General features: G+C 41.7%; 1 protein-coding gene across 5 annotated transcripts in view; it reads left to right on the top strand.

Annotated features, from left to right (window-relative positions):
* The first annotated feature begins 25 nt into the window (after positions 1 to 25).
* The window catches only part of OXNAD1 (oxidoreductase NAD binding domain containing 1), a 33,986-nt gene continuing 9,414 nt past the window's right edge, over positions 26 to 24,597 (top strand). For 2 of the 5 annotated variants that reach the window (XM_053262173.1, XM_053262170.1), the window contains exons 1-5: positions 26 to 44; positions 356 to 440; positions 10,378 to 10,523; positions 11,649 to 11,712; positions 15,767 to 15,873. In XM_053262173.1, coding sequence (XP_053118148.1) covers positions 10,402 to 10,523; positions 11,649 to 11,712; positions 15,767 to 15,873 — 293 coding nt within the window. In that variant the 5' untranslated portion in view covers positions 26 to 44; positions 356 to 440; positions 10,378 to 10,401. Of the gene's footprint in view, positions 45 to 145; positions 441 to 10,377; positions 10,524 to 11,648; positions 11,713 to 13,097; positions 13,126 to 15,766; positions 15,874 to 24,597 lie in introns of those variants that run through there. The other 3 variants (XM_053262172.1, XM_053262171.1, XM_053262174.1) reach the window with 3 other exon arrangements.

The raw sequence follows: 24,597 nt of genomic DNA, 5'->3' as shown, positions 1-24,597 counted from the left end.
ATCTTGGTGTACGGTTTCTCGGTTCCTGGTTGGTCCTCAACGAGGTAGAGAAATGGGAAAAGACCCTGAGAACAAGGCTTGTCTGAGCAGTGCGCATGCGCTCCTCAGTAAATGCCATACCCTTTGATAGAGATAGAAAAATACTAGAGTGCCCAGACAAACTGCCGGAAAAATCCACACCATGTCTTTGGCCTCTTGGCGCAAAGGGTCGTCGCTCTAGGCATCTCTATGGTGAAACTTATATATACTTTGCATGGGAAGCCTGAACTAGGTCTATTTTAAACCGGAAGTGTACATAAAGACTGGGAAGGTGTGTAACTGTATACATTTCCGCTTTTTCTCTGTTTGTCATAAGATGCCTTATTGCCGGTTGGAAGCAGCAGCGTTGGTGGCGGCGGCTGGTGGGTTCGGCACTGTTGAATAGATAGTCTGCGGGGGAAGTAAGTCTTTTATTTTGCCTCGTGACAAGCTGGTGTTTGTATCCTGGGAAAAGGCACAGAGAGGGCTGCGGCAGTGGCATCTCGTCTCTCCATGGCTTGCCATGTAGGCTTCCTTTTTGAGGAAGGGGCCGTATCCATGCACCTGCCCTGCGTGTAAAAGCCCCCTGGTTCAGTCTCTGGGTCTCCAGGCAGGACTGGGAAAAGACCCCTGCCCAAATCCCTGGAGAGCTGCTGCCAAGACAGTGCTGAACTAGACAGGGCACTGTAAAAGGCAGCTTCCTATGTTCCTTTTGGAGGATTATCCTCGTTCGCATCATAAAGTGCTCAGCTCACCACACATGAGTCACTCCCTCTTTACCCACAAATAACCCTGTAAAGTAGGTTGGGTGGAGAGAGGGTGACTGGCCCAAGGTCACCCTGTGAATTTCGTGGCTGATTAGGGATTCAAACCCAGATCTGTCTAGTCCTAGTCCCACATGCTAACTGCTATACTACTATACCCCATTCTGTGGGCCTTACTTCTTCACAACCCCCTAGCCTCTTGACCCCTTTTAAGTGATGGAAGGGCCCTGTTGGCCCATCTAGTCCTGCATCCTGCTTCCTACAATGACTAAGCAGATGTCTCTGGGAAGCAATAGTCCTCTTCCACTGTTATTCTTTTATTTTATTTTATTTATTTTATTTATATACTGCCCTTCCAAAATGGCTCAGGGCGGTCCTTAGCAATGGCCCTTTAGTTTCTCCTTGTGGCATGGTGGTGGGGTGTTGCTTCATAGGGTCCCAAACAACTCCCCCATAATACCTTGTAGGAAAAACCCTCCTCTGTAATACCGTGTTTTCCTGAAAATAAGACAGTGTCTTATATTAATTTTAGCCCCCCAAAATGCACTAGGGCATATTAGCGGTACATCAGAAATTACTGCTATGTCTTACTTTTGGGGTAGGTCTTACTTTCAGGGAAACAGGGTACCACACAAGAAAAATCTTCAGCATTTCTCTGCTGTGTACCTAAGGCAGGGTGAAACTGTCACCTGAAGTGTAGAGTTGCTGCTGTGAGTGCTTCCCCAGCCGTCTGCTGCTAGCCCACTCCTGCCCCACTCTACTGCTCCCCCTCACTACTGCCTTCCTTTCTCTTTCCCCTCTCTCAGCGTATGCTCTGCCTACTACTGCTTTCTGCAGCCACAATTGGTTCTGTCTCTTCCCGCAAGAGAAATAGACGAGACAAATTGCTTTGACCACCTCTGGCTGCTGTCACCAGCTTTCCTCTTTGATGACTGAACTGCCAGTCCATTTTTTTTTAAAGTAAACATTGTATTGTAAACGTGTATGGATATGTGATAGGTAGGGAATGTCTAAGAGAACCTTAACAAGTGTTTGTAGCTTTCAGGCCTGTGCACAGCTCATGAATTTGGATTCTGATAAGACATAACACAACAGTGGCACTGTTGTGGGGAGGGGGGCATTGAAGAGCCAGCATGTTTGTTTGGACTCACTTCCCTCTCTTTGACTGGGTGGAAGCAGAGGACTGGAGAGGAGAACTGGTCTTGTAGCAAGCATGACTTGTCCCCTTAGCTAAGCAGGGTGTGCCCTGGTTGCATATGAATGGGAGACCTGATGTGTGAGCTCTGTAAGATATTCCCCTGAGGGGATGGAGCCACTCTGGGAAGAACAGAAGGTTTTAAGTTCCCTCCTTGGCTTCTCCAAGATAGGGCTGAGAGAGATTCCTGCCTGCAACCTTGGAGAAGCCACTGCCAGTCTGTGAAGAAATACTGGGTGAGATGGACCTATGGTCTGACTCATTAGATGACAGCTTCCTGTGTTCCTGTGACAGGTTGCATGTTAGCAATAGCAATAGCACTTACATTTATATACCGCTCTATAGCTGGAAGCTCTCTAAGCGGTTTACAATGATTTAGCATATTGCCCCCCAACATTCTGGGTACTCATTGTTGCTTAATCTTTGCTCTTGAGTGGAGCCCACACACAAAAAATAAAATAAATAAATAAAAGTAAAAATATAAATAAATAAATAAATAAAAACACAGAGCTGCCTTCTATGGCTTGTTTTAAAAGGGACCTTTTCTTCTTCTTTTATTTTTATTATTTTTTATGTTTTACATTTATTTCCCACTCTTCCTCCGAGGAGCTCAGAGTGATATACATGCTTATTTTTATCTTCACAACAACCCTGTGAGTTAGGGTATTCAGAGCTCTCCTGTCTTCCCACTCGGTAGTCACTCGGTTTGTTTCCCATCTGACAATCACTGGCTTGGAGCCAGTGTTTTCTCAGCAATGTGTCCACTGCAAAAGAGGAGGAAGGGAGGAGGATGAAGATCCTTGTACTCTGTACCTGATTGACTGATTATGTGCTGAAGCTCAGAGTACCCCTCCTCCCCTCTGCCTGACTGACAGGCTTCAGAAAATTAGCACCGAGTACTCTCATTGAAATTAATAGTATAGCTAGTGACTATAGTACCATGTATCCCTAAGACAAACTTGTGTTTATGTATATATTTGTATGTATACACATACATTTCACAATGTTACTCATTTAAGTCGATGACTGGAGTGCTCTGTTGCCAGATTTGGCTTTTTTTCAGCCAAATTTTGGGTTACGGCCCATTTGACTCAGGAGTATACCCCTTAGGTTCTGACCACACTGCGGAGTGGCACATCTCATAACTATAACATGAAAGTGTGTGTGCATTCTCTCTCTCTTTCTCTCTAGATCTCAGTGGGGTACCTGAGCTGAAGGTTTCTGTCAGAAGGAGTACACATGTTTTAAAAGATTATGATCCTCTGCAATAGAGGGTGTGTTGAGTCCATGTCTTAGACATGTCCATGTCTTCCAGTCCATTTCTGGGCCCTGTTCAAAGTGTTGGTTTTAACCTTTAAAGCCCTATATGGCTTGGGACTGTGTTAACTGAGAGAGCATGTTGCCCCTTAAGTCCCAGCTCAGATTTTAAGATCTTCTTTGGAGGCCCTCCTCCAGGTGCCCCTGCCAAATGAGGTGAGGTGGGTGGCTACTAGGGAGTTTAGTGGTTGCACCCCATTTATGGAGTAACCTCCCCAGGCTTCATCAATTTGTTCTTTTAGACACCAAGTAAAGACCTTTTTGTTCACCCAGGCCTTTTAAATTCTGATTTTCAGATTTGATTTAACTCATTTTAAAATGTGTTTTTAAACTGCTTTGGGTTGCATTTTGTATTTCCCCCCTCTCTTTTTGTCTGTTATGATTTAGTGTGTTATGTGATGTATGTTTTAATCCTGTGTTGTGAGCTGCTCAGAGAACAATTTATTATGGAGCAGCTAACAATGTTTATTATGTCTACTGGACCCAACACAACACCTAGCCCTCTTAGCTTGCTTGCTTGTTACTGTTGCTTAAAGTTACTGTAAAGAAGGTATAAGGTAGAGGTAGTTTATTGAGTGCTAAAAGTAACTATCCCCTAGACAACACACAGGCCAAATTACTCTATATCTCTATTCATTTTGCAAAACAAGCATTTTAGAGTATTCTGTTAACTCTAGACAAACTTTGGTGGGCAACTGTTGCATTCATGCACTACTTGCAAGCTTTCCAGTGTCATCTGTCTGGCAGCTGAATACTGGACTACTTCCATTTCGGAGATGGAGACTCATTTATTTCCCCAAAGGGCACACGATAACTTTGTGGCAGAAGTGACTTGAACATGGCTCCTAATTCATCTGAAGCCTCTACTGGTCCTTAAGCTGGATACAGGAGCTCCATGTTATCTCAACCTTAGAGCAGTGCCCTTTACTATTTTACAAGCAGGAGCCTCTCTGGCAAAAAAAGGGTAAGAGCCATTTTGCACTTTGCTAACCTCTGTGAGTGCTGTGCTTTCCCCAACACCAGGTGAGGGAGGGAGGCTCAAGAGAAGCAGCTCTGCCAAGCCCTAGTGCCATCCTAGGAGTTGTGCACAGACTGCTGGGAAGTGTAATCCTTCCCAGTGCTTTCCCCATAGGGCTCTCTGGAACACACTACATTTCCCAGTGTTCCATGTGCATCTTCCAAGATGGTGCTGGGGCTTGAGAGGGCTCTGTTTTCCTTACAGTAGTCCCATAAGTGCCAGAGAAAATGTGCTGTGCGGTGGGTATGGTGGCCCCTGCATGGTGCCAGGGAAGCTGTGTGGAATATTTGGCTTCAGCTGAAGCTTTGTACATGCCTAGTAAACAGTTAGGGAGCCACACTTAGGGTTGATTGAGCCATCACTGACTCTCGGGCTTTGCAATGAAGAACACTGCTTTAAGAAGTTTCTAGGCCCATTCAGCCTGGTAGCAGATAATTTTCAGTCTTCTCAGATTCAGCTGCTACCTGACTAATGAAGCTTGGGTCACAATTGTCCAGTTGCTCAGCATGCTTGTTTCCTTCTCTCCCCTCTCAAGTTGTCAGATGATAAGTTCATAAACAAGAGATGGTTGGGTGTTGTGGTCTTTGAATTAGGGGCATCTGACAGCCATGAGTATCATTATAGTACTGAGGAATAAACAGCAAGTTTTATTATTTGTAGCAGCTTACAGGTTAAAAATTAGACTAGGGGTATGCCCAAATCGTGGTTCAATCACCAGTTTGAGCACTGTTTGGGAACGAGAGCTTTAAGAAAGAGGAGAGCAGGTCCTTGCCTACTTTCGGCCACTCCATGCAGCTTCCTGCTGGGACACTGTGCAGCCCAGTATGCACAAGGCATCCACGCATGCGTGGATACTATGTGCATGCTGGTGCCGTGGGGGGGGGGGCGTACTTGGGCTGCGCAGGAACCTGCATGGTGCGGCAGAGAGCAGGTAAGGACTTGGTCTCCACTTTCCTCCCTGCTCCCAAATGGTGCTTGAACCATGCTTCGGACACACCCCTAAATTAGACTAAACGGTACATATTCAGGTAGAAAACACACACAAATCAGAATATATATCTATATTAACAAGTTCTAGTAAGAACTAATCAGCCTACTTTCCTTTCACTGTCTCTACAACTGGACTAAATCTGGTTCAAATCAGTTAGACTCTCCACAAGTTAGATCTCTTGCACCTCAAATGTTCATGCGTCTGCCATCTTGGAGCAGGGTGGGTGACAGCATTACAAACTACATCATTGAGGTGTTCCTGTGTGTCACTCACTACAACTACCAAATTTGGTACAAATCAGTTAGAGAGTCGTCAAGTTAGCCCACTTGCGCTTCAAAAGTTTACACATCTACCATCTTGAATCCCTGCGGATGACATTACCACAATCTATGCCATTGAGGTGTCCCTGTGTGTCGCTCACTGCAGCTGTACCTAATTTGGTTTAAATCAGTTAGACAGTCCACAAATTAGCCTGCTTACATCTCAGATGTTCACATGGCCGCCAGCTTGAATTGTAGTGGATGACATCATCACATACTACACCACTTGGGCATCCCTATGTGTCCCTACAGCTGTAGCAGATTTGGTTCAAATTGGTTATATGGTTCACAAGTTAGCCCACTTGTGCCACAAAAGTTTGTGTCCACCATCTTGGATCGGGGTAGATGACATTATCACAAATTATGCTGTTGAGTTGTCCCTACGTGTCCCAACAATTGAACCGATTTGATTCATATTTGTCCAGGCGTTGTGAAGTTGATGGGGGTGGAGAGACACAAAGACACATACAGAGAATGCTGTGTGATCTCATAAGCCTACTGGAAAGTAGGCTAAAAACAGCTAACATAAATCCACTCCATTGTAGTAACCAGAAATAGCTGTATATCTCTTACTGGGTCTGGCAAGACAGCGGAAGGCCTGAGCTCATAAAGAGGGCTGTTGAACAAGCGAAAGGATGCTGCCAACTGAAGGTCAGCAAAAGCCCCGTCCCTTCATCTATCTTAAAGCCAGCCCCACTCTAGAGGTGAGCTGAGCTGGCTTCCCCCTGAGTTGGTGCGTTGGAAAGGAAGCCCTGAGCAGTCAGGAGCTGGTGGTCAGCCATGGCTTGGAGTCACTTCTGCTCCTGGGGACTTGGGAGTGATGGAGGAGATTGTAAAGATTGGGTACATTCCTCACTGGGGGGCACTGGGTGCCATGGGGTTTCTCTGATGGTTTGAATGCAAGAAGAGTGACAGACAGTAGTTGTTCTGGTTCTGTTGGCTCTAAGTGTCTTTTGTTGGGGCTGAGGGTCTTGGCAAGTTGTACTCATCTTCCTCCTCCTCTTCATTCTCCTCTGATAGGATTTCAGAGTGGGAGTCTCGGTGGGTCCTGACATTGTGCTAAGAAAGCCTTAACAATGCTTCTGGAAAACATTTAGGCTCTGGCCATATTGTACCTTGACATCTGGCAGGTCTGCTTTTCAGTGTATTTGTTTCCTTGTATTTAAAGGATCTCTCTCAAGTGACTTCATTTGGCAAACCTTTTCTTCTGTCATAGCTTTGAAAGATACAAGCAAGGACTCTGCAAAGCTAAAAAAAATAATACAGATGAGGACTGCAACCAGCCAGAAACCATTCTTGAGATGTATTGCTTTGACTGCAGTCCTTACTTGGCAATCATTCCTACTGAATGAAGATTTTCTTCTACATACAGTTATCAAGTCAGAATATACACTGAGGTGCCACATTATGTTTTCACAGATGAGCCAGTATTTTTCTATGTCTGTTTCCAAAGCATAGTGTGTCCTCTGATACTCACTGCAGACATCATGCTAGCAGTCTCCTAGCCATGGTTGAGAAATTGGGAGCACGCTGTGGGCTCATAAGTACCCCTCCTTTCTCATGCATGGGTTCTCCCTTCCCTGTTCTTTTCAAAACATCATGATACAATGTTAGGCTGATATTAGCATTAACACGAACTAATCATGATTAGCTCATGATTAGTTGATTTGCAATTTGCAAGCTTCCTTCTAAGCAGATTTGGAAGCTCTAGTTTGAAACTAACCATTGTTAGCATTAATGTTGGTATGAAGGAGGGGGTGAGAGGGGAGGAGGACAGAGGGACAACAAAAGCATGAGCTCATGAGGTGCTCCCTGTCTTGCAGCCATGGTTATGAGATCTGAACCACTGCATCCACATTGGGCCTGAATGCAGAGGTTGGGTTGTCCTCTTGGGTACTTTGTAAAGACCAATTCTGTGAATCTCAAAAGACAGTCAGAAAAATGAGTTTCTAAAAAATGAGTTTCTAAATCTCTTCAAAGTTTATCTTTGACCATAACCATTGTTTATTATAATTATGTGCTAAAACATTGCATATGAAGTCATATAAAAAATAAATATTGTATCCCAAGGTGACATTCCACAAAGAAATCCACATTGGGTGGTGTGGGTGGGTCTAATTTTCACCAATCCCCTCTTCTTGGTGCAACTTCCATGCTGTATAGCATCTTGCTCCATGCTGCATACCAAATCACACCCCAATTTTCAGGGAGCATAGGGGGCTACAGAGGGAAGGGGAATTGTTGAAAATCTCCCTCCATGCCTTGTGCAAATAAAAGTTCTTACGTTTGCTCAGTGCCACCTCAGGATAGAATGCCATGAAAGCATCATAAGGAGAGATCTCCCCATTACTCTACTGTGGTTTCTAGTAATTGTTTGAGAGAATGTAATTAATTTAGGTAATTTATAGAACCAGTGTGTTGCCCCTGTTTATTATTTCATTTATAACCAGGACACCATCTACCTGTGTTCAGAAATTTATGCATTTCCATCTGTTCATGGGAAGAACAAAGAGCTGTGAAAGCTGCCAGCGTTCATGAGAAGAAAGCTGTAGGGGAGAACTAAACTCATTCATCAGAAAATTACCTTTTTTGTTGGCCAAGCATGTTGACATAAGGAAGATAAGATGGAATCTAAGATGGGGGAGCAATCGGGCCTGGCTTTTAAGAAGGCAAATCTTACCAAGCTTTTCATAATGCCATAACCCATCTACCTTTGTAATGGTGGAGTCAAAATGTCTATGTTAACGCACACAAAAGTAGAGCTATGTTATACAGAAGAGAAAGCTAGCATTGGTTTTAATGTAACTGGTTGTTTTGGAATACCTTCTTAATTTAATGGGAAGAAACATTTGGGGACATTTTAGTATTGTTGTTAAAGTAAATCTTTTAAATGTCTGAACTTTGAAGAGAGCTTATGTACCAGCAGATGTCGCCATTGTTATAAACTAGTTGATACAAAAATGTTTGCAAGCTGTTATTGTTCATGTAAACTCATGATCCCACACAGCAGTGATAGTGAAGAATTAAAGGCAATTGTCATATCTGTTTTACAAAGCTGACAGTTTAAATGCCATACAAATGCTGTACTCCTAACAGGCTTATTTGGAAGTAAGTGCCACTGTACTTAGTGAATCCTACTTCCAAGTAAAACACGTAGGATTAGATTGGATTGTAGTGTTGGGGACTTCTGTCTGGAAGCTGTATCAAATGTACTATTTAAAAAGCTATAGCTAATGCAGCAGAAACAGCCATTATATATTTCTACCTCCTATTTTTAAAAACAGTGGGTTTGATTAATTTAAATAAAGGTCAAATAAGCAATTTAAGTCAACAAAGAAAAAGCGAGGGACTTGCTGATTTGCCCCTAGATAGCCAAGGTGTTGGGCTCGGCAACACACTGCCAAACAACTTCCAGGCTTCCTCCCAACATTAGAGCTGGAGAAGGGTGGGGATTGCCGTGGGATGATCCTTGCCCGCTTCTTACTCTTACTCAAAGGAGGCACATCATACTTGCCAAATGGTAGTAAAACAGTAACCATGGCAAGAACAGCAAGTGAAATTGTGGAAGTTGGATCATGGATGATATGCTGGTTTGGAAGAGACTATTGGTCAGTCTCCATGTGGTAGTTCTTGTGTACCTTCCTCTTTGGTCCTAGTTTCAGTGTTAGCAACTTGACATGGTAATAGAAGTCTGAAAACATGCTTGATTTAGTATTTATAAATCAATACCTTTTGTTTGAAACACATACTTTGGTTATTTTCATGTGTGAAATTTTATGTTATGTCTAAAATTAGAACAGAGTAATATTATCCTTACTGAAATGACTCTTTATACTATAAAGGAATTTTTTTTGGAGTAGGTAAGAACATAGGCTGACATGATTTACAGCCCTATGGTGACGGAAGGAGGGCTGTGGGTTCGCAAATAGTGCAGTGCAGTTCCCTTTGTGCAGTGCAGTTCCCGTTCCCCTGGTAGAAATCTGTTCCGAGGGCTGCACAGCCCTTAGAAACAGATTTCTATGAGTGGAAAGGGTTTTTGGAGCAGAGACATATAAGTAGCTCACTGTCCTCCTCCATGCCTGGTACCTTCACTGAAGGGACGCTGAAGATTGTTTGCAGGGCCACAGGCCTCCTTTCACCACTGGTTGCGGATCATGTTGGCCATTGTTCTTAAAAGCATAAATGTTTTCACATTAACAACCCAAGTACTAAAGTCAACACAATAGTGCTAATACATTCAGGTGTCATTGTAATATTCAACTTGAAAAATGAGAACATGCTTCCCACAGCCTATAATTAATATATATATATATATATATATATGGAGGCCAGGTCTACCAACTGACTCAAATGGGGCTGCTGCAGTGGCAGCAGTAGACCTGGCTGCTGCTGGTGCAATGGAGGCCAGGCCTACCAACTGATTAGTATAGAGCAGCTGTGACTGTAGTCCTGACCTCTGGCATTCTGGATGGCCGGGTCCACCCATTGTTTTGGGCAGGGAAACCCCCTGCTTCCCCACCACCCACCTGCCCAGTAGACATGGCCAATGGAGGCCAGGTCTACCCAGAACTCTTATATGCAGCAGTAGACATTGACGTCCTACGCTGGGGTGGCCCTGGCCACTAGCACAAAGCTTTCTTGGGCTGCAAAATAGTCTGTCTAGTTTAGAGTTGTATGTAGACAACTGTTCAAATCTGTTTGCCAAAATGTACTAACTGAACAACAAATACTTGTTTTTTAAATTTCTTTTACAGGCACTTTTAAGATTAGAGGACGCAATGGTCTGTGCTGCTGTTTTTGCTATTTCTGCCATTTTGAGGAGTACCACTGGAGCTCTTCCTGTTTGTTCTGCACTCTTACCGCTGAGACGTACAGCTTTATGTTATTGCACAGTAAATGGGTATGACATTTGTATCAAGTGGTATACTTTATCTTGAGAAACTGAGATGGAAATGTTTACATGAATAGTTATTAAATTTCTTTAACACTATGGAGAATTAGCTGTCCAGCCTCTGTTCTGAAACATAATAAAGCTTGGATTAACAAACTAAGTTTTAGGGTTGCAGTATTTTGTCCATTAATCAATTAGATTATTAGAATAATATATTTTAATTAAAAGGTCTGATTAAGCAGACAACAGATTTTTTAAAAAAATAAGTTGTTAGTTCTTTAATTTAATTTACTTACATATCTGTGGGTATCTGGTGTTGTCTTAGAAGAGATTCATCTTTTCACATGTGGATGGAAATGCCTCTTCTGAGATCATGCCTCCTGTGACATATGTGCGTGTCATATGTGTGTTTTCAGAACAGTTGTTTTACTCATATGCAATTTCTTGTGGATTTCATTAACTGATTACAGTTCATACAGTGGGTTAGCTAAGATGTCTTTAACCAAGAGATATCCTACTGAGTTTAAAGCACCAAAATTTGCCTACCTTCTTGTTATGTAATCTTGATCTTTTCTTTCATTGCCCCTTGTCTTGATGGCTCTTCATCTCTTTGGGCATTCCTAAGCATGTTTGCTAAGGAGTTCAGGACTCTTTAGTTCAAAAAAGATGAACTGAAGAAGGATGGAGCAGGGCATGACAGACATTTTCTGCAATTATGGTGTGGAGAGAGTGACATTCTTCTTTTTCTCTAAAACTCAAACTTGGGCTTTCCCAATAAAGTTGATTAGCTGTAGGTTCAGAGAACACATAAGCATAATTCACTTGTGGGATTCAGTACTGCAAGTAGTGGGGATGGCCACTAGCTTTGGTCAGACCTGCAATGAAATGGAGTGGTAGAATGAACTGTAGCATTTCATAATGGTGGGGGCAGGTTTCAAAGAGAAATGCTGGTTACTGTTAGCAACAGTGTTGAACTCGATCGTTTTACTCTGATCCAATAAGACTTGTTCTTCGGCTTAGGCTTTTGTTCTTCATGGCTAGGATTAAGTGGGTCTAATGTTAAATGGTCTCTAATGACCTCTCCTATAAGTGTGGTTGGCTAATGATAACTCTTAGTTTGTGTTTTATTTAAAGGAAAATGAAATCCAAAATAAAGTTGGATCATTTGGAGAGAACAGCAAACAACTTTCGACACGAGGTTGGTATTGTAATCTACAGGATTAAAATACTATAATGAAAAGACTAGATAATTATGCTAGTGACTTGGCCCTTATCTTTGAGATTCTTTTTTCTTCTTTTTTTTGGTGACTACATTGTAACTGCACAGAATAGTTTGCTAATCATGGAATGATTTCAGCTGAATTACTAGCAGTATTGAATCAAAGAAGCAAGCTGAAATTTTGCCCTGAGAATGTTTTTACTGAAGGGCAATATATAAATTTATAACCAAGTAGAACATTCAAAAGAAAATTGTGTCTTAACTAGTTCTACCTTAATTACTGTGGGAAGACCTGTAACCAGCATCTGTGATATGACCACTGAGCTCTACCTGTCATAAAAGTCATCTGATACCAGCGAAAGAGTGGAAACCCTGAACCAGTGTTTAGAAATGGTTTGGACAAACAAAACTGAAGTTTAATCCAGACAAAATGGAGATGCTCTGGGTTAGTTAAGTCCAGCAATCTGGGTGATGAGGTACATCTGATTCTGAATGGCACTGAAGAAGGTTCAGGTCCTTCTTCCTGAAGGACTAGGTTTGCAGCTTGGAGGTGCTCTTGGATCTGATCCTGTTCTCTGGTGTCCTGGTGTCAGTGGTGGCCAGAGTACTTGTTCCCAACTTTGGTGAATGTGTTAGTTGCAGCTTTACTTGGAGAAGGCGGATCTGACAAAAGTCGCCCATGCATTGGTTACAACCCAGATAGACTACTGTAAAGCGCTGTAAATGGGCCTGCCTTGAAGACTGTATGGAAGCTTCAGCTGGTCCAGAATGCTGCTGCGATAATACTTGTGGGTACATGAGTGTGACACCCATTCTGTGACAGTTTTACTGATTGCCAGTTGACTTCCAGGCCAAAGTGCTGGTACCTTTTTAAAGCCCTGTAGAGCTTGGGACTGGGGTACCTGAAGGATTTAAACCAATATAAACCTGCCTAAGCCTTAAGATCTGTCTCACAATCCCTATTCTGTGGTCCACCGGTGTCTTTGGTTCATATGATGGTAACCATATGAAGTGTGTTTTAAATAAATAAATTAATAATAATAAATAAAAACCAGAGACAGGACATTTTTAGTTGTGGCACTATGTCTGTGGAATGCTGTCCTCTGGGAGATTAGACAAGCTGAGTCCCTTCAGTGTTTAAAGGACAGCTGAAGACACACACCCCACACACACCTTTTTTTAATTTTAAAGAGGACTTTTTGGCCATAGCTGACGTTATTAAGTACTCTGACTTTTGATGTTTTAAATTCTCTGTCTGGTTTTGATGTTTTACCCACTGTTGTGTTTTGAAATCTGGTTGCTATGCCTTTTCAAATGTTTATATACTGATGCTGCTCTTTGTGCTTTTAATTATCTTTTGTAAGCCACCTTGCGGATTATTGCTCTCAAAAGGTAGAGTATAAATGTCCTAAATAAATAAACATGTTATTAAAAAAAAAAACAGTAGTCCCTGAGAAAGGAAAGGAAATAAATGGGGCACAGCACTTCTGCTTCTTTTTAAATGGTTCTAGATCAAACCTGTTCGGTCTTTTCTATATATTTGTGAGGAGGATAAAGTAATAAAATGTAATGTTCTGTCCACAAATTAGGTTATAGGTTAATGGTGAAGAGGGTAAGTTAGAATGTGTCCTCATTTCCCATGCCTCTGCATTAGGGAGAACATGTAACAAATACCATGAAGGCATTTGGCTATTTAAGTAGCATGACTGTTCCTTTTGTTTAACTTTGTTTATTAAAGTTACGAAAAAAGTCATGTTAGCTTTTAGTTGGCAAGTGTCCTGTTGTTTTACTGGACAGTAGACATGTTCAAATATTTTTATGGAGAAATTCATTTCCTGCCATATGTTTTAAATTAAAATGTAGCTGGTTAAAATTTCATTTGTTGGATGCCAGTCCTTCTGGATGGGAAATGACACAGTTGTAACTGTAGTTGGTGTGTGTATGTGTACACATACGTACACTGACTTTTCAATATATTAAAATAAATTCAAATGGTAGTTTGGGGCACACAAATTGTGAGTGGATTGGCAAGGTGCAGGCTGTGAAAGTCGGGGAAATGCATAAAAAGAGGCTTAAAATAATTTTTAAATAGAGGGTAGAGTAGACTGGGAATTCTATTTGTTTTGTTTGCTCGTATTTTAAAATTTATTAGCAGCCAAGGACCCCCCAAAGAGTATATAAATTAAAAATGATTTTAAAACAACTCTCTGATTAGAAGCACAAAAAGGAACAGCATCTTCTCAGTTAGCAAACCAAGAGAAAATCCCGCCATTGGTCTCCTTAGGAAAGAAATTGACAAATTCTGTTCTAACCATATCTAGATAGGTGTAGAGAGAGCGAATATTAATAATAAAACGATAATTTGAATATTCTGAACTGTATTTAATCAGCAGTTTTGCACTCTGTGAATACTGTTTTATTCATTTACGATATTTGTAGACTGCCTTTCAGCCATAGCAAGTTTAAATAAGTAAATAAATAAAATAACAGTTCCCAAGGAATTTGTGATAAAAACAAATCAAAACAATCTGGAAAAGAAAATGCAAAAAACCAAAAAAGCCTAATTACATTAATATTATTATTATTTATTCGATTTCTATACTGCCCTTCCAGAAATGGTTTACATGGAGCAATAATAAATAAATAAGATGGCTCTCTGTCCCCAAAAGGCTCACAATCTAAAAAGAAAAATAAGATAGACACCAGCAACAGTCACTGGAGGTACTGTGCTGGAGGTGAATAGGGCCAGTTACTCTCTCCCTGCTAAATAAAGAGAATCACCACGTTCAAAGGTGCCTCTTTGCCAAGTTAGCAGGGATCAGCAACATCACCCCCCCGCCATATAATAGTGTGTTGTGTGTGTACTGGAGAACCCCGTTATTCATGGAGGTTCCGTTCCATGGCGGGGGGGGGGGTAGATAGCGAATCTGCGAATAGGGGCATTAAAATCCATGTAAACTGAAGGGTTAGGTTCCTGCACTTCCCCAAATCACCCCCGAAACAACAAAATGGGCCAAATAAAGTGCCCTACTGTACTTCACTATTGCTCAGGAGTCGAAGGATGCCCCCCACAAGCAAAAAGGTTGCTGAAAATCACCAGATTTTTTAAGAGTCATAAAATGGCTCCTCGCCTCACTATAGGGATTCAAGTCTTTTGTGTTTAGGTTATATTGTGTGTCTGACGCATTATAATTTGGGGCTACTGCACATGAACATGATATAGCCAAGAATGTTGCATGAAACAAAATCCAGGTTTGTTTATCCACAATACAGATAGTGGCCATAATTCTCATGCAGAAGTTTCCTGTAATACTCAATAAAGCCTTGTTTCCCCTCCTCCCCACCTATACTTTGGAGTGGAAGTAACTTTTAGGGAGGTCTGGATGGATATTGAGAGGTACAAATGGTACTGCCTGCTCTCACACCCATTAGCATGGGTTGGCAGTAAGGCTATGAGTCATATCGGGTCCAACAGACATGATGGAGCAATATATGCCCTCTGTTGAGAATTGTCAGAGGGCGTTCTGCCACAAGAGCAAGGAACCTCTGAATGTAGGTGCTGTTGGGAGCTCAGAGTTCTGAGAGTTCAACTCTCATTGCCTTCTTCACCTTCTCTGCCTTTCTCTGTAACTGGTTGGTGGCAGGGGACAGACTACATTGCTTCCTCTACTCTCTGAAGGAAGCACACATGCAACACATAGGGAGTTGCCTTTTAGAGCTTTGGTTTAAGAGGGATTTTTTCCCCTTTAACTTTTCTTCTTGGTTCTGTGAGTAATGCGGGTGTGATGGGGTTGGTAGTTTTTCTGAGGTTGCAACCATATTAGCAACACACAGTGCTAAAGCTCAGGAATAAAATAACTTGAAATCTGTCATCTCTTTAGTAGTAGTAGTAGAACAGACTGGCTGAGAATCCTATTTGTTCCAATCCAAAATTGGTTTTCTCACCTTGAAAGGAGGTTTCTATGTGTGAGATACTTTCTCTTTTTAGTTTCTTTCCTGAAAAGAAGAATTATATATACTTTTTGTCTTTTAGATGATTTCTAAAGCAAAAGTATGTGGAATCACGGATGAATCTGAAACAGTTAAAAGACTCCGTTTAGCGGTCACAGATAAAGAATTTACTTTTAAGGCAGGACAATGGTAAGGTTCTTTGCCTTGGATTTATAAAACAGTGGGGGAACTTATGATTGCGAATCTAAGAGAATGATAAATGTGTACAAATAAATTTAAGGACTACATTTTAATGATATTCACAGTGGCATGAAGACTTTTCTCTAGTTAGCTTTGTCTGAAACAAGTCATAAAAGTGATTTGGGAATTTGTCTAAATTTGATCTCTATGCCAGACATGACCCTGTTAAACAAACAGAATAAAACTTTTATTTATTTATTTATTTATTTAACTACCCTCACTTGTTGCTAGGGTGCTCTGTTCTTCCTGAGAAGGCTATACAAAAGAATTCCTTAAAAACACTCTACATATAAATTTCCTGGTAAGCTGTTTGCATAGTGCTTTTTGTGACCGATACAAATTATTTTATTTACTATCTCCAAGTGTGCTACAAAAAGTCAAATTGACCTCTTGGTTCCACTAAATCATGTGACTAGTTTGGTGCTCTCATGCTGCATGGCAAACCTCTTTTGAAACTGAGCAATTGGTGATATGGCAGGGTCTGCCATTCAAGAAAAAAACAGTCAGCTATTTTAGACATGCCTGAAATTTCTATATGGATTCAAAGCTGCACTGCTATATGTAGAAGAATCTTTCCTTTATTGTAGTGCTCTTTCGTGCTGCATACTTAACACTGTGTGCATGAGAAATGCAACAAAATCCAAATATGTTTCCCCCCCCCCACTAGAGCTTACACAACATCTTGTGCAAATGGAAGTATGGGAACTGCTGTAGAACTTGTGTGTCGTAGGATTGCAAACTCTTTACAGAACAATTTATGGTTATTGTCCTTCCAGTCACAATTTCTTGGGTTCACCCAATAGCTTTGTTGTTGTTCAATAATACAGTAGCATAGTGACATTGTTGGTGTCCATGGGATGAAATTTGAGATGGTCCCCACTGGTCACTCACCACTTGTTGTGGTGCAGTGATGTTATTAGAGTGTGTCATGGCCCAGCAAAGGGGATCAAGCCGGCGGCACAGGCAGTGGCTGAGCAGTGGAGGCCACAAGAGCTACAGGGGGAAGCAGTGGTCAATTTAGTTAATTAATTATCATATTTTTATACGGCCTGATATGTAAATCTGTAGGCGATGTACAAATTTTAATATTAAAAATCACGCATTAACACAATAAAAACAATATAAAACAAATTATCAGTTTGTTATCCCTCATCCAGCCCATTACCATCTCCAAGCAGGCATTTAGGGAAGACATGCCATTTTCTGATGAGGTCGGCATGAAGAAGTAAATCTGGGTGTCATCAGCATATTGATAACACTCAGCACCAAACCTACTGGTGATCTCTCCCAGTGGTTTCATGTAGATATTAAAGAGCAATGGAGATAATATGGAACCTTGTGGAACTCAATACTTCAGTTCTCGCTTTGCAGAGCAACAGTCTCCAAGCGACACCATCTGGAATCTACCAGAGAGACAGGAGCAGAACTACTGTAAAACAGTGCCTCCCAATCCCATCTCCTTCAGGCGGTCCAGAAGGATACCATGGTCGATGGTATCAAAAGCCACAGAGAGATCCAGAAGGATCAGCAAAGTCACACTCCCTCTGTCGCTAGCCAGTTGGAGATCACCATCAGGCTGACCAAGGCAGTCTCAACCCCATAGGCCACACAAAAGCCAGTTTGAAATGGGTCTAGATAATCTGCATCATCCAAAATTGCTTGGAGCTGAGAGGCCATCATGTGCTCAATCACTTTGCCAAACCATGGAAGGTTAGAAACAGGTCTGTAATTAGCTAACCCCAAGGGATCCAATGTAGTTTTCTTCAAAAGTGGTATAATAATAGCCTCCTTAAGACAAGGAGGCATCCTGCTCTCCCTCAGAGAAACATTTATAATATTTACCAGACCCTCTCTGATAATATAATTATCAGATGAGAGAAGCCAAGTTGGGCAAGGGCCAAGAGAACAGGTTGTAGGGCACACAGTTTGAAGCAGTTTGTCCACTTCCTCAGGAGTCACAAACTGAAAGTGATCCAATCTAATCCCATAGGAGGAGTTGCTGGACACCTCTACAGTAGACTCTGCAGTAACTGTGGAATACAGCTCGGCCTGAATGTGAGAAATTTTATCCACAAAAAAGTAGTTGAAAATGTCACAGTGAGTAACCGATGGTTCCAAGTTTAAATTCAAGGGGAAGGGGTACATACTGGTCCCCTCACAACCCTAGACAACTCAGCTGGACATGAGTTTGCGGAAGCAATGCCTACAGCAAAGAACTGCTTCTTTGCCGCTCGCCCTGCCAGAGCATCTGTCTTCAAATATGCTCTGTGTTGTACTTTATCAGACTCGCGCCGAGTCTTCCTCCACTTGTGCTCTAGTCTTCCACCTTGCCACTTCAGCTCCCGTAGTTCATCTGAATACCACGGGGCTGTCTTCAAAGCAATTCAGAGAGGACACTTAGAAGTGATTGTGTCTACTGCTCTACTGAGTTCCTTATTCCATGTTTGCACCAGAGTGTCAACAGAATCACTAGCAGAGCCAACCTTAAACCCTTCCAAATCAATGTCGGTGGGGTGGGGGGATGGGGACTGTGACAGCAGCCCCCGCTCCCGAGCATCATTGGCCCAGAGTTATTTGTTCCCACCCCCACTCCATTGTTGCTAGGCACCTAGAATAATACATGTTGCAATCTGTTGCTTTGAGCATACTGAGTGATGTTTTTAGGATCTGTAAGATTTTTCTCAAAATTCAGGTGCCATTTTGTAGGATGAATTGAAATCTGGGCCTGTCAGTTCAGAAAGCTTTTTTTCTGTCTTTCTTTTCCTTTTCTTTCTATTGTTGGCCCATCTGGCAAACAGGTTTTACAGGAACCCAAGTTTATATGTTAGGATGTTAATAGCACAAGTTCCCAGTTCAGTGTTAATTGTGCAGTCTTTTTACATTTAAAACAAGATGTTGATTGCAATAATTCATGTTTGTGGAGCAATTTGCAGCAGTCTTTGCACATGTGCACAGATGCATACTAAATTTGTGCTTGCTGGTTCTTGGAAAAACATTTACCCTTCAAAAATGTTTTAGTAATTATCATACTGAAAACTGGATTCTTTAATTATAATTACACTTTTCATTATCTTCTTTTTAAAGTATTCTAATTCTGTTTGGCATGCTAACTTTCTACCAGTGCAGCTTGTAAGTGTGATTGTGTTCTAATGAGTAGTACTAAGAACCAGGCCATGAGAGAAAAGGTTAATAGCCCCACTTTTTCAGTGAAGTGGCAAGGTTCACCTTCCTAATGCAAACATGCACAATTTTTTATTTATTTTTTATTTGCACAAAATAAAGGTCACCTCCCTCTCCAGGTCTACTTGATTTTGTTCAAGTTATACCCAATTATGGGATTTCTGCTATCACAGATGCAGCATGGCAGGATCTTCATAGTAGTATCTGTGAGGTTATTGCACGTTTTGAGTCTCTCTTAAGCAGTAGTGTTGCAGAACAAATATTTTTCTTTTTTCCTTCTTGCCCACTCACTTGCCTGTTTAGAGAAGTGGCTTCATTTCTCCTGCTGATTTTCATTTTCTGCCTTTTTGTCCTTTCAGATTAAAGACGTATAATCTATGCTGAGGTTACATGTTGATAAATAGTAAATATTAATGACATGTTTATCTTGCCTTTCCTGCAAGGAGCTCAAGGCAGTGTATCTGGTTCTCTCCCTGCCATTTTTAAAATTCTTACAAAAATCCTGCTAGATAGGTTAGTCTGAACGGGAATGACTGGCCCAAGATTGCTCAGTGGCTGAATAGGGGCTTGAAAGTCCTAGTCCAACATTCTAACCACTACACCCGATTCTTGTACCACAATGCATTGGCTTTCAAACATGGTCTGTGGGTCATCTTTCAACTATGTCCTGTATGGAATTCATAATCAAGTATATGGTGGGCAAATCTTCCTAATGTCCAAGGCCTCTGCTGAGGCACCAGATGAAGGCTGCACGTGTAGGAGCAATTCTTACTAAACTCAATTTGCTTTCATATCCAAGCAAATATATATGTATTAAAATTTAGACAAGAGGTTCTCTTCATTCTCCATCTGCTCTTGTATTTTGTCGGAATCAACCTGACACACAGTATAGAATTGAAATATATATTTTAACCTCTGTATTTGGGTAATACTCAAGTTATGGCTCATGCAAATAAGGGAAGAGTCTTAACTCCATTCACATAAATGGGCTTTGTTACTGACTTTATGAACTATGTATTGCATCTGTTTGCCCTGCAGCAGTCCACACAGAAAGAGGCTTCTGTATACAGAGTCTGTTCTTAAGGGTGTGCGCCAGGCACTGTGAGGCAGGAAAAAACCTATACCCTGCAGTCACGTCATGCATGTGGACAAAATTGAAAGAAAAATATTTTTATTGGTGTGTCTGGAGAAGTTTCAGAATACATTACATGGAACTAGAGCACCTTCCTTATGAGGAAGGCAACAACACCAGGGGCTTTTTAGTTTAGAAAAAAGATGACTGCAGTGAGAGATGATAGAGGTCTATACAATCATGCATGGAGTGGAGAAAGTGGATAGAGAGAAATTCTTCTCCCTCTCACATAACACTAGAACCAGGGGTCATCCCATGAAATTGATTGCCAGGAAATGTAGGACCAACAAACGGAAGTACTTTTTCACACAACGCATAATCAACTTGTCGAATTCTCTGCCACAAGATGTGGTGACAGCCAACAACCTGGATGGCTTTAAGAGGGGCTTGAATAACTTCATGGAGGAGAGGTCTATCAACGGCTACTAGTTGGAGGGCCACTTCCAGCCTCAAAGGCAGGATTCCTCTGAGTACCAGTTGCAGGGGAGTAACAGCAGGAGAGAGGGCATGCCCTCAATTCCTGTAGGCTTCCAGTGGCATCTGGTGGGCCACCGTGTGAAACAGGATGCTGGACTAGATGGGCCTTGGGCCCGATCCAGCAGGGATGTTCTTATGTCCTAACTGATCTCCTCCTCTGCCACTACCAAATCAGGTTTCTGTTCATCTTTTGTTGATAGTCTGTTCTATATAGCACATTTGTTATGCTTAATTATGAATAAATGCATATAAATATAACTTATATGAATGTAATTATATCTATAGCTTTTTGTGTGGGGAATATATTATAAGCAGTTGCTGATACCTGTAATTAAGAGTGTTCTGAATGCTCTCTAAAGGCATCCTTTTAGATATGAGGGAAATAGCTTCAGCTTGGTATTCTAAAGTTAGCTATATTGCAGTGCAGTTCTAGGTATAAGTGGATTCTGCTGCCTCTACTCACCATGGTGGAGTTGATGCTAAGAGTTTCTAAACATGATTCTGGCAGCTTGGAGCATTGATATGCGTAGATGGTCTCTGTGAGGTCATCATCACATTTAAATAGGCTCTGCTTCTCCCTTGCAAATTGCAAGGTTGCTTCATGGTTCAAAGCTGTGATAAGTGATTCTGTACTGTAAAACAAAGTGGGTTTCACTTTTTCAGCTTGAGGTTTTAATCTTCATAGATTTTTGTGTGTGGCTAGCACTATAATCTGTATTTGCAGATATTTAAGCATGTAGATATTTTGTAGTGAAGTATGTGGTCATTCTAAACTCCTAGGGCATGCTTGATTCTCCTGGTCTTGTGGCAAAGTAAAGATAAAATGTGCCGTCGAGTCCATGGCAACACGTGGCAACCACAGAGCCCTGTGGTTGTCTTTGGTAGAATACAGGAGGGGTTGACCATTGCCTCCTCCCGTGCAGTGTGAGATGATGCCTTTCAGCATCTTCCAATATCGCTGCTGCCTGATATAAGTGTTTCCCATAGTTTGGGAAACAGACCAGCAGGGATTCGAACCGGCAACCTCTGGCTTGCTAGTCAAGCCATTTCCCACTGCGCCATTAGGTGGCTCGGCAAGCATGAATTGCACCCTTTGCTAAGCAGGGTCCACCCTGATTACATTTGAATGGGAGACCACATGTGAGCACTGTAAGATTTTCCCCTTAGGGAATGGGGCACTCTGGGAAGAGAAAGTTCCAAGTTCCTTCCCTGGCATCTCCAAGATAGGGCTGAGAGTGACTGCTGCCCGCAACCTTGGAGATGATGCTGCCAGTCTGTGTAGACAATACTGAGCTAGAAGGACCAATTGTCTGACTCGGTATATGGCAGCTTCCTGTGTTCCTCCTGGTTCAAAAAACTCTTGGATATGATCTGATTGTAGTTTAGGGCTGTTGGGGTTTTGTTGTTGTTGTCCACGATGGGCTTTATGTTTCCCTTTATTTCAGTTGGTTATTTGTTTTACACAATATTCATGTGATATACATGCTTCTGGGGGTGTGTGTTTATGCATAATGATGAATTCTCACAGTCATGCATATATACACAAAGGTAACTTCCTAGGAAGAAGAAATACCTTGAGCTAGGTTTATGAACTAACTCGTGTTGTGCAAGATCAGAAACATTCTCTGATTCTTGCCTGCAAGAAGTTGGTGAAGTATCCACAATGCATGGTTATATTTGCACAACCTGTTAAAGAGGCACCTTTTAACGTGGTGGTTCTCTTTTATTTAGCAGAGGGAGAGTAACTGGCTCTCTCCACCCCCAGCACAGTACCTCCAGTGATTGTTGCTGCTGTTTCTTTTTAGTTTGTAAGCCCTTTTGGGGGCGGATTCATCTTATTTATTTATTACTTCTCTGTGTAAACCACCCTGAGCCATTTTTGGAAGGGCGATATAGAAATTGAATAAATAAATAAATCACTCTTGAAATGAGGAAGGTATGTGTGGAATAATTTTTTGGACGAGTAACATCCCAGAACATTTGTCCAGACAGATGCTTTCAGCGATTATAGTTTCATAATAAGGTACTAGCTTTTGCACAAAATGCAAATGAGGCACCAAGTAGAAAGAGAGGCCCAATTCAGATGTCACATGGAGGTGGGATTGAATCCTGGTTTCATGCGATGTCTCCTAGGCTTGGTCACATGTGCTCTGCCCTCTCCTTTGTGTGCAAGGAGAGGAAGGATTCTACTTCTGGTCGTGGCTTAGAACAAGTCAGGCTCTATCATGAAGTGTGAACCAGGCAATCTTGGTTTTGGCTAAAGTAAACTTGCAATTAAACCAGGGTCTGTGATTGTATCACTAGGATAAGCCAGGATCACCCGATTCACCTCATGACAGATCTTGGCTTGTTCTAAGCCAGGATTGGGAGTAGACTAAGTTCTCCCCTCTCTTGTGAATGGGCAGTACATGTGCTGGAGGCTAGGGCACACTGCATGAAATCAGGATTGAATCCTGACCCCATGTGATGTCTAAACTGGTCCACAATCACAGATTGTGGGATTGCACAAAGACAGATTGGGGAATAAATGCCGGGCACATTATTCCCTACCAAACCATGCAGTCATACTGGTAGTTTTACAGTGTGTAGTACTGTACTAAAACATCTTAACATGCAAAATATTTTGCCACTAGAGGGTGCTGTAATGCAGCCTGGGATGAACTGTCATTTTACAGCAGTTTTGGACCGAAAATGAAAATAGACCCTTGCAGGGTATGGCAAGGGACACATGTTTTAAATAAATAAATTGTTGTGGACCCAAATATGTAGAAAAATTGTTTAAAGCTCCCCCTTGCTCCCTGAAATTAAACTAAACAGACTGCTAGTAATATTAAGGAATAAGTGAAGAATCAATTTTTTAAAACCAGCTTATCACTGTCATGATCCAAAAAGGGCAGTCAGCATGTGGAAGTTGACTTGCACATAAATCCGTTGCTGAATGAATTCCCACGTGTGCAAAATTGTATTTCATGGGGTAAAACAAATCCAATTTCATGTTGCACTCTGTTTTCTGTGTACACACCTTTGCTCTGAGGGTCTCTCATGGACTAAAAGTGAGATAGTTATTTAATCCTCTGCCCCCCCGCCATTCATTCAGCCCCTTCCCTGGCTGCTTAAAAGGCCTTTCTTAAGACCCACATGTTTCAACAGGCATTTGCCCGTTGTTGTTGTTGTTGTTAATGTTAATAATAATAATAGTTGTTGTTGTTGTTGTTGTTCACTGCCTAGGGTCTTTGGAGGAAGTGGTATATAAGAAAATCTAAATAAATATATAAGGACTTGAAACAGCATTGTATTTTCTTGCCCTCTAATACTGTTGGTGGTTCAGTTTTTTGGAGTGTGAGTGTAGGAGGTTGAAGGCAGGGGCTACTCCCCGCCCACCTCACAGGTGATGGAAAGTCACAGCAGATCCCATTAGCCACGTCTTCAATGGGAACATGATGATCTGCTTGCCTGAGGCAGGAGTGGCCCACAGATCTTTAAGGAAACTATCTAAACCGTATAATTATTAATTCAATTTCTATACCGCCCTTCCAAAAATGGCTCAGGGCGGTTTACACAGAGAAATAAATAAATAAATAAGATGGCTCCCAGTCCCCAAAGGGCTCACAATCGAAAAGAAACACAAGATAGACACCAGCAACAGTCACTGGAGGTACTGTGCTGGGGGTGGACAGGGCCAGTTACTCTCCCCCTACTAAATAAAGAGAATCACCACGTTAAAAGGTGCCTCTTTGCCAAGTTAGCGGGGGTTAATGAGAATACAAGCCATTCCAAGTTAACTAGAACACAAGCCATTCTAAAATGTACAGCTAGAAAATAAGCTTAGCTGCAGAATTTACAATGGTTGTGCTGGTCTAATAAGTATTGATGCCAGTCTGGAA

The sequence above is a fragment of the Hemicordylus capensis genome, chromosome 6 (genome assembly GCF_027244095.1).
Source record: "Hemicordylus capensis ecotype Gifberg chromosome 6, rHemCap1.1.pri, whole genome shotgun sequence".
In the NCBI taxonomy this organism is placed as follows: Eukaryota; Metazoa; Chordata; class Lepidosauria; order Squamata; family Cordylidae; genus Hemicordylus; species Hemicordylus capensis.
Note: the sequence above shows the minus strand (reverse complement) of the source record. Positions and strands in the feature narration are given on the sequence as shown.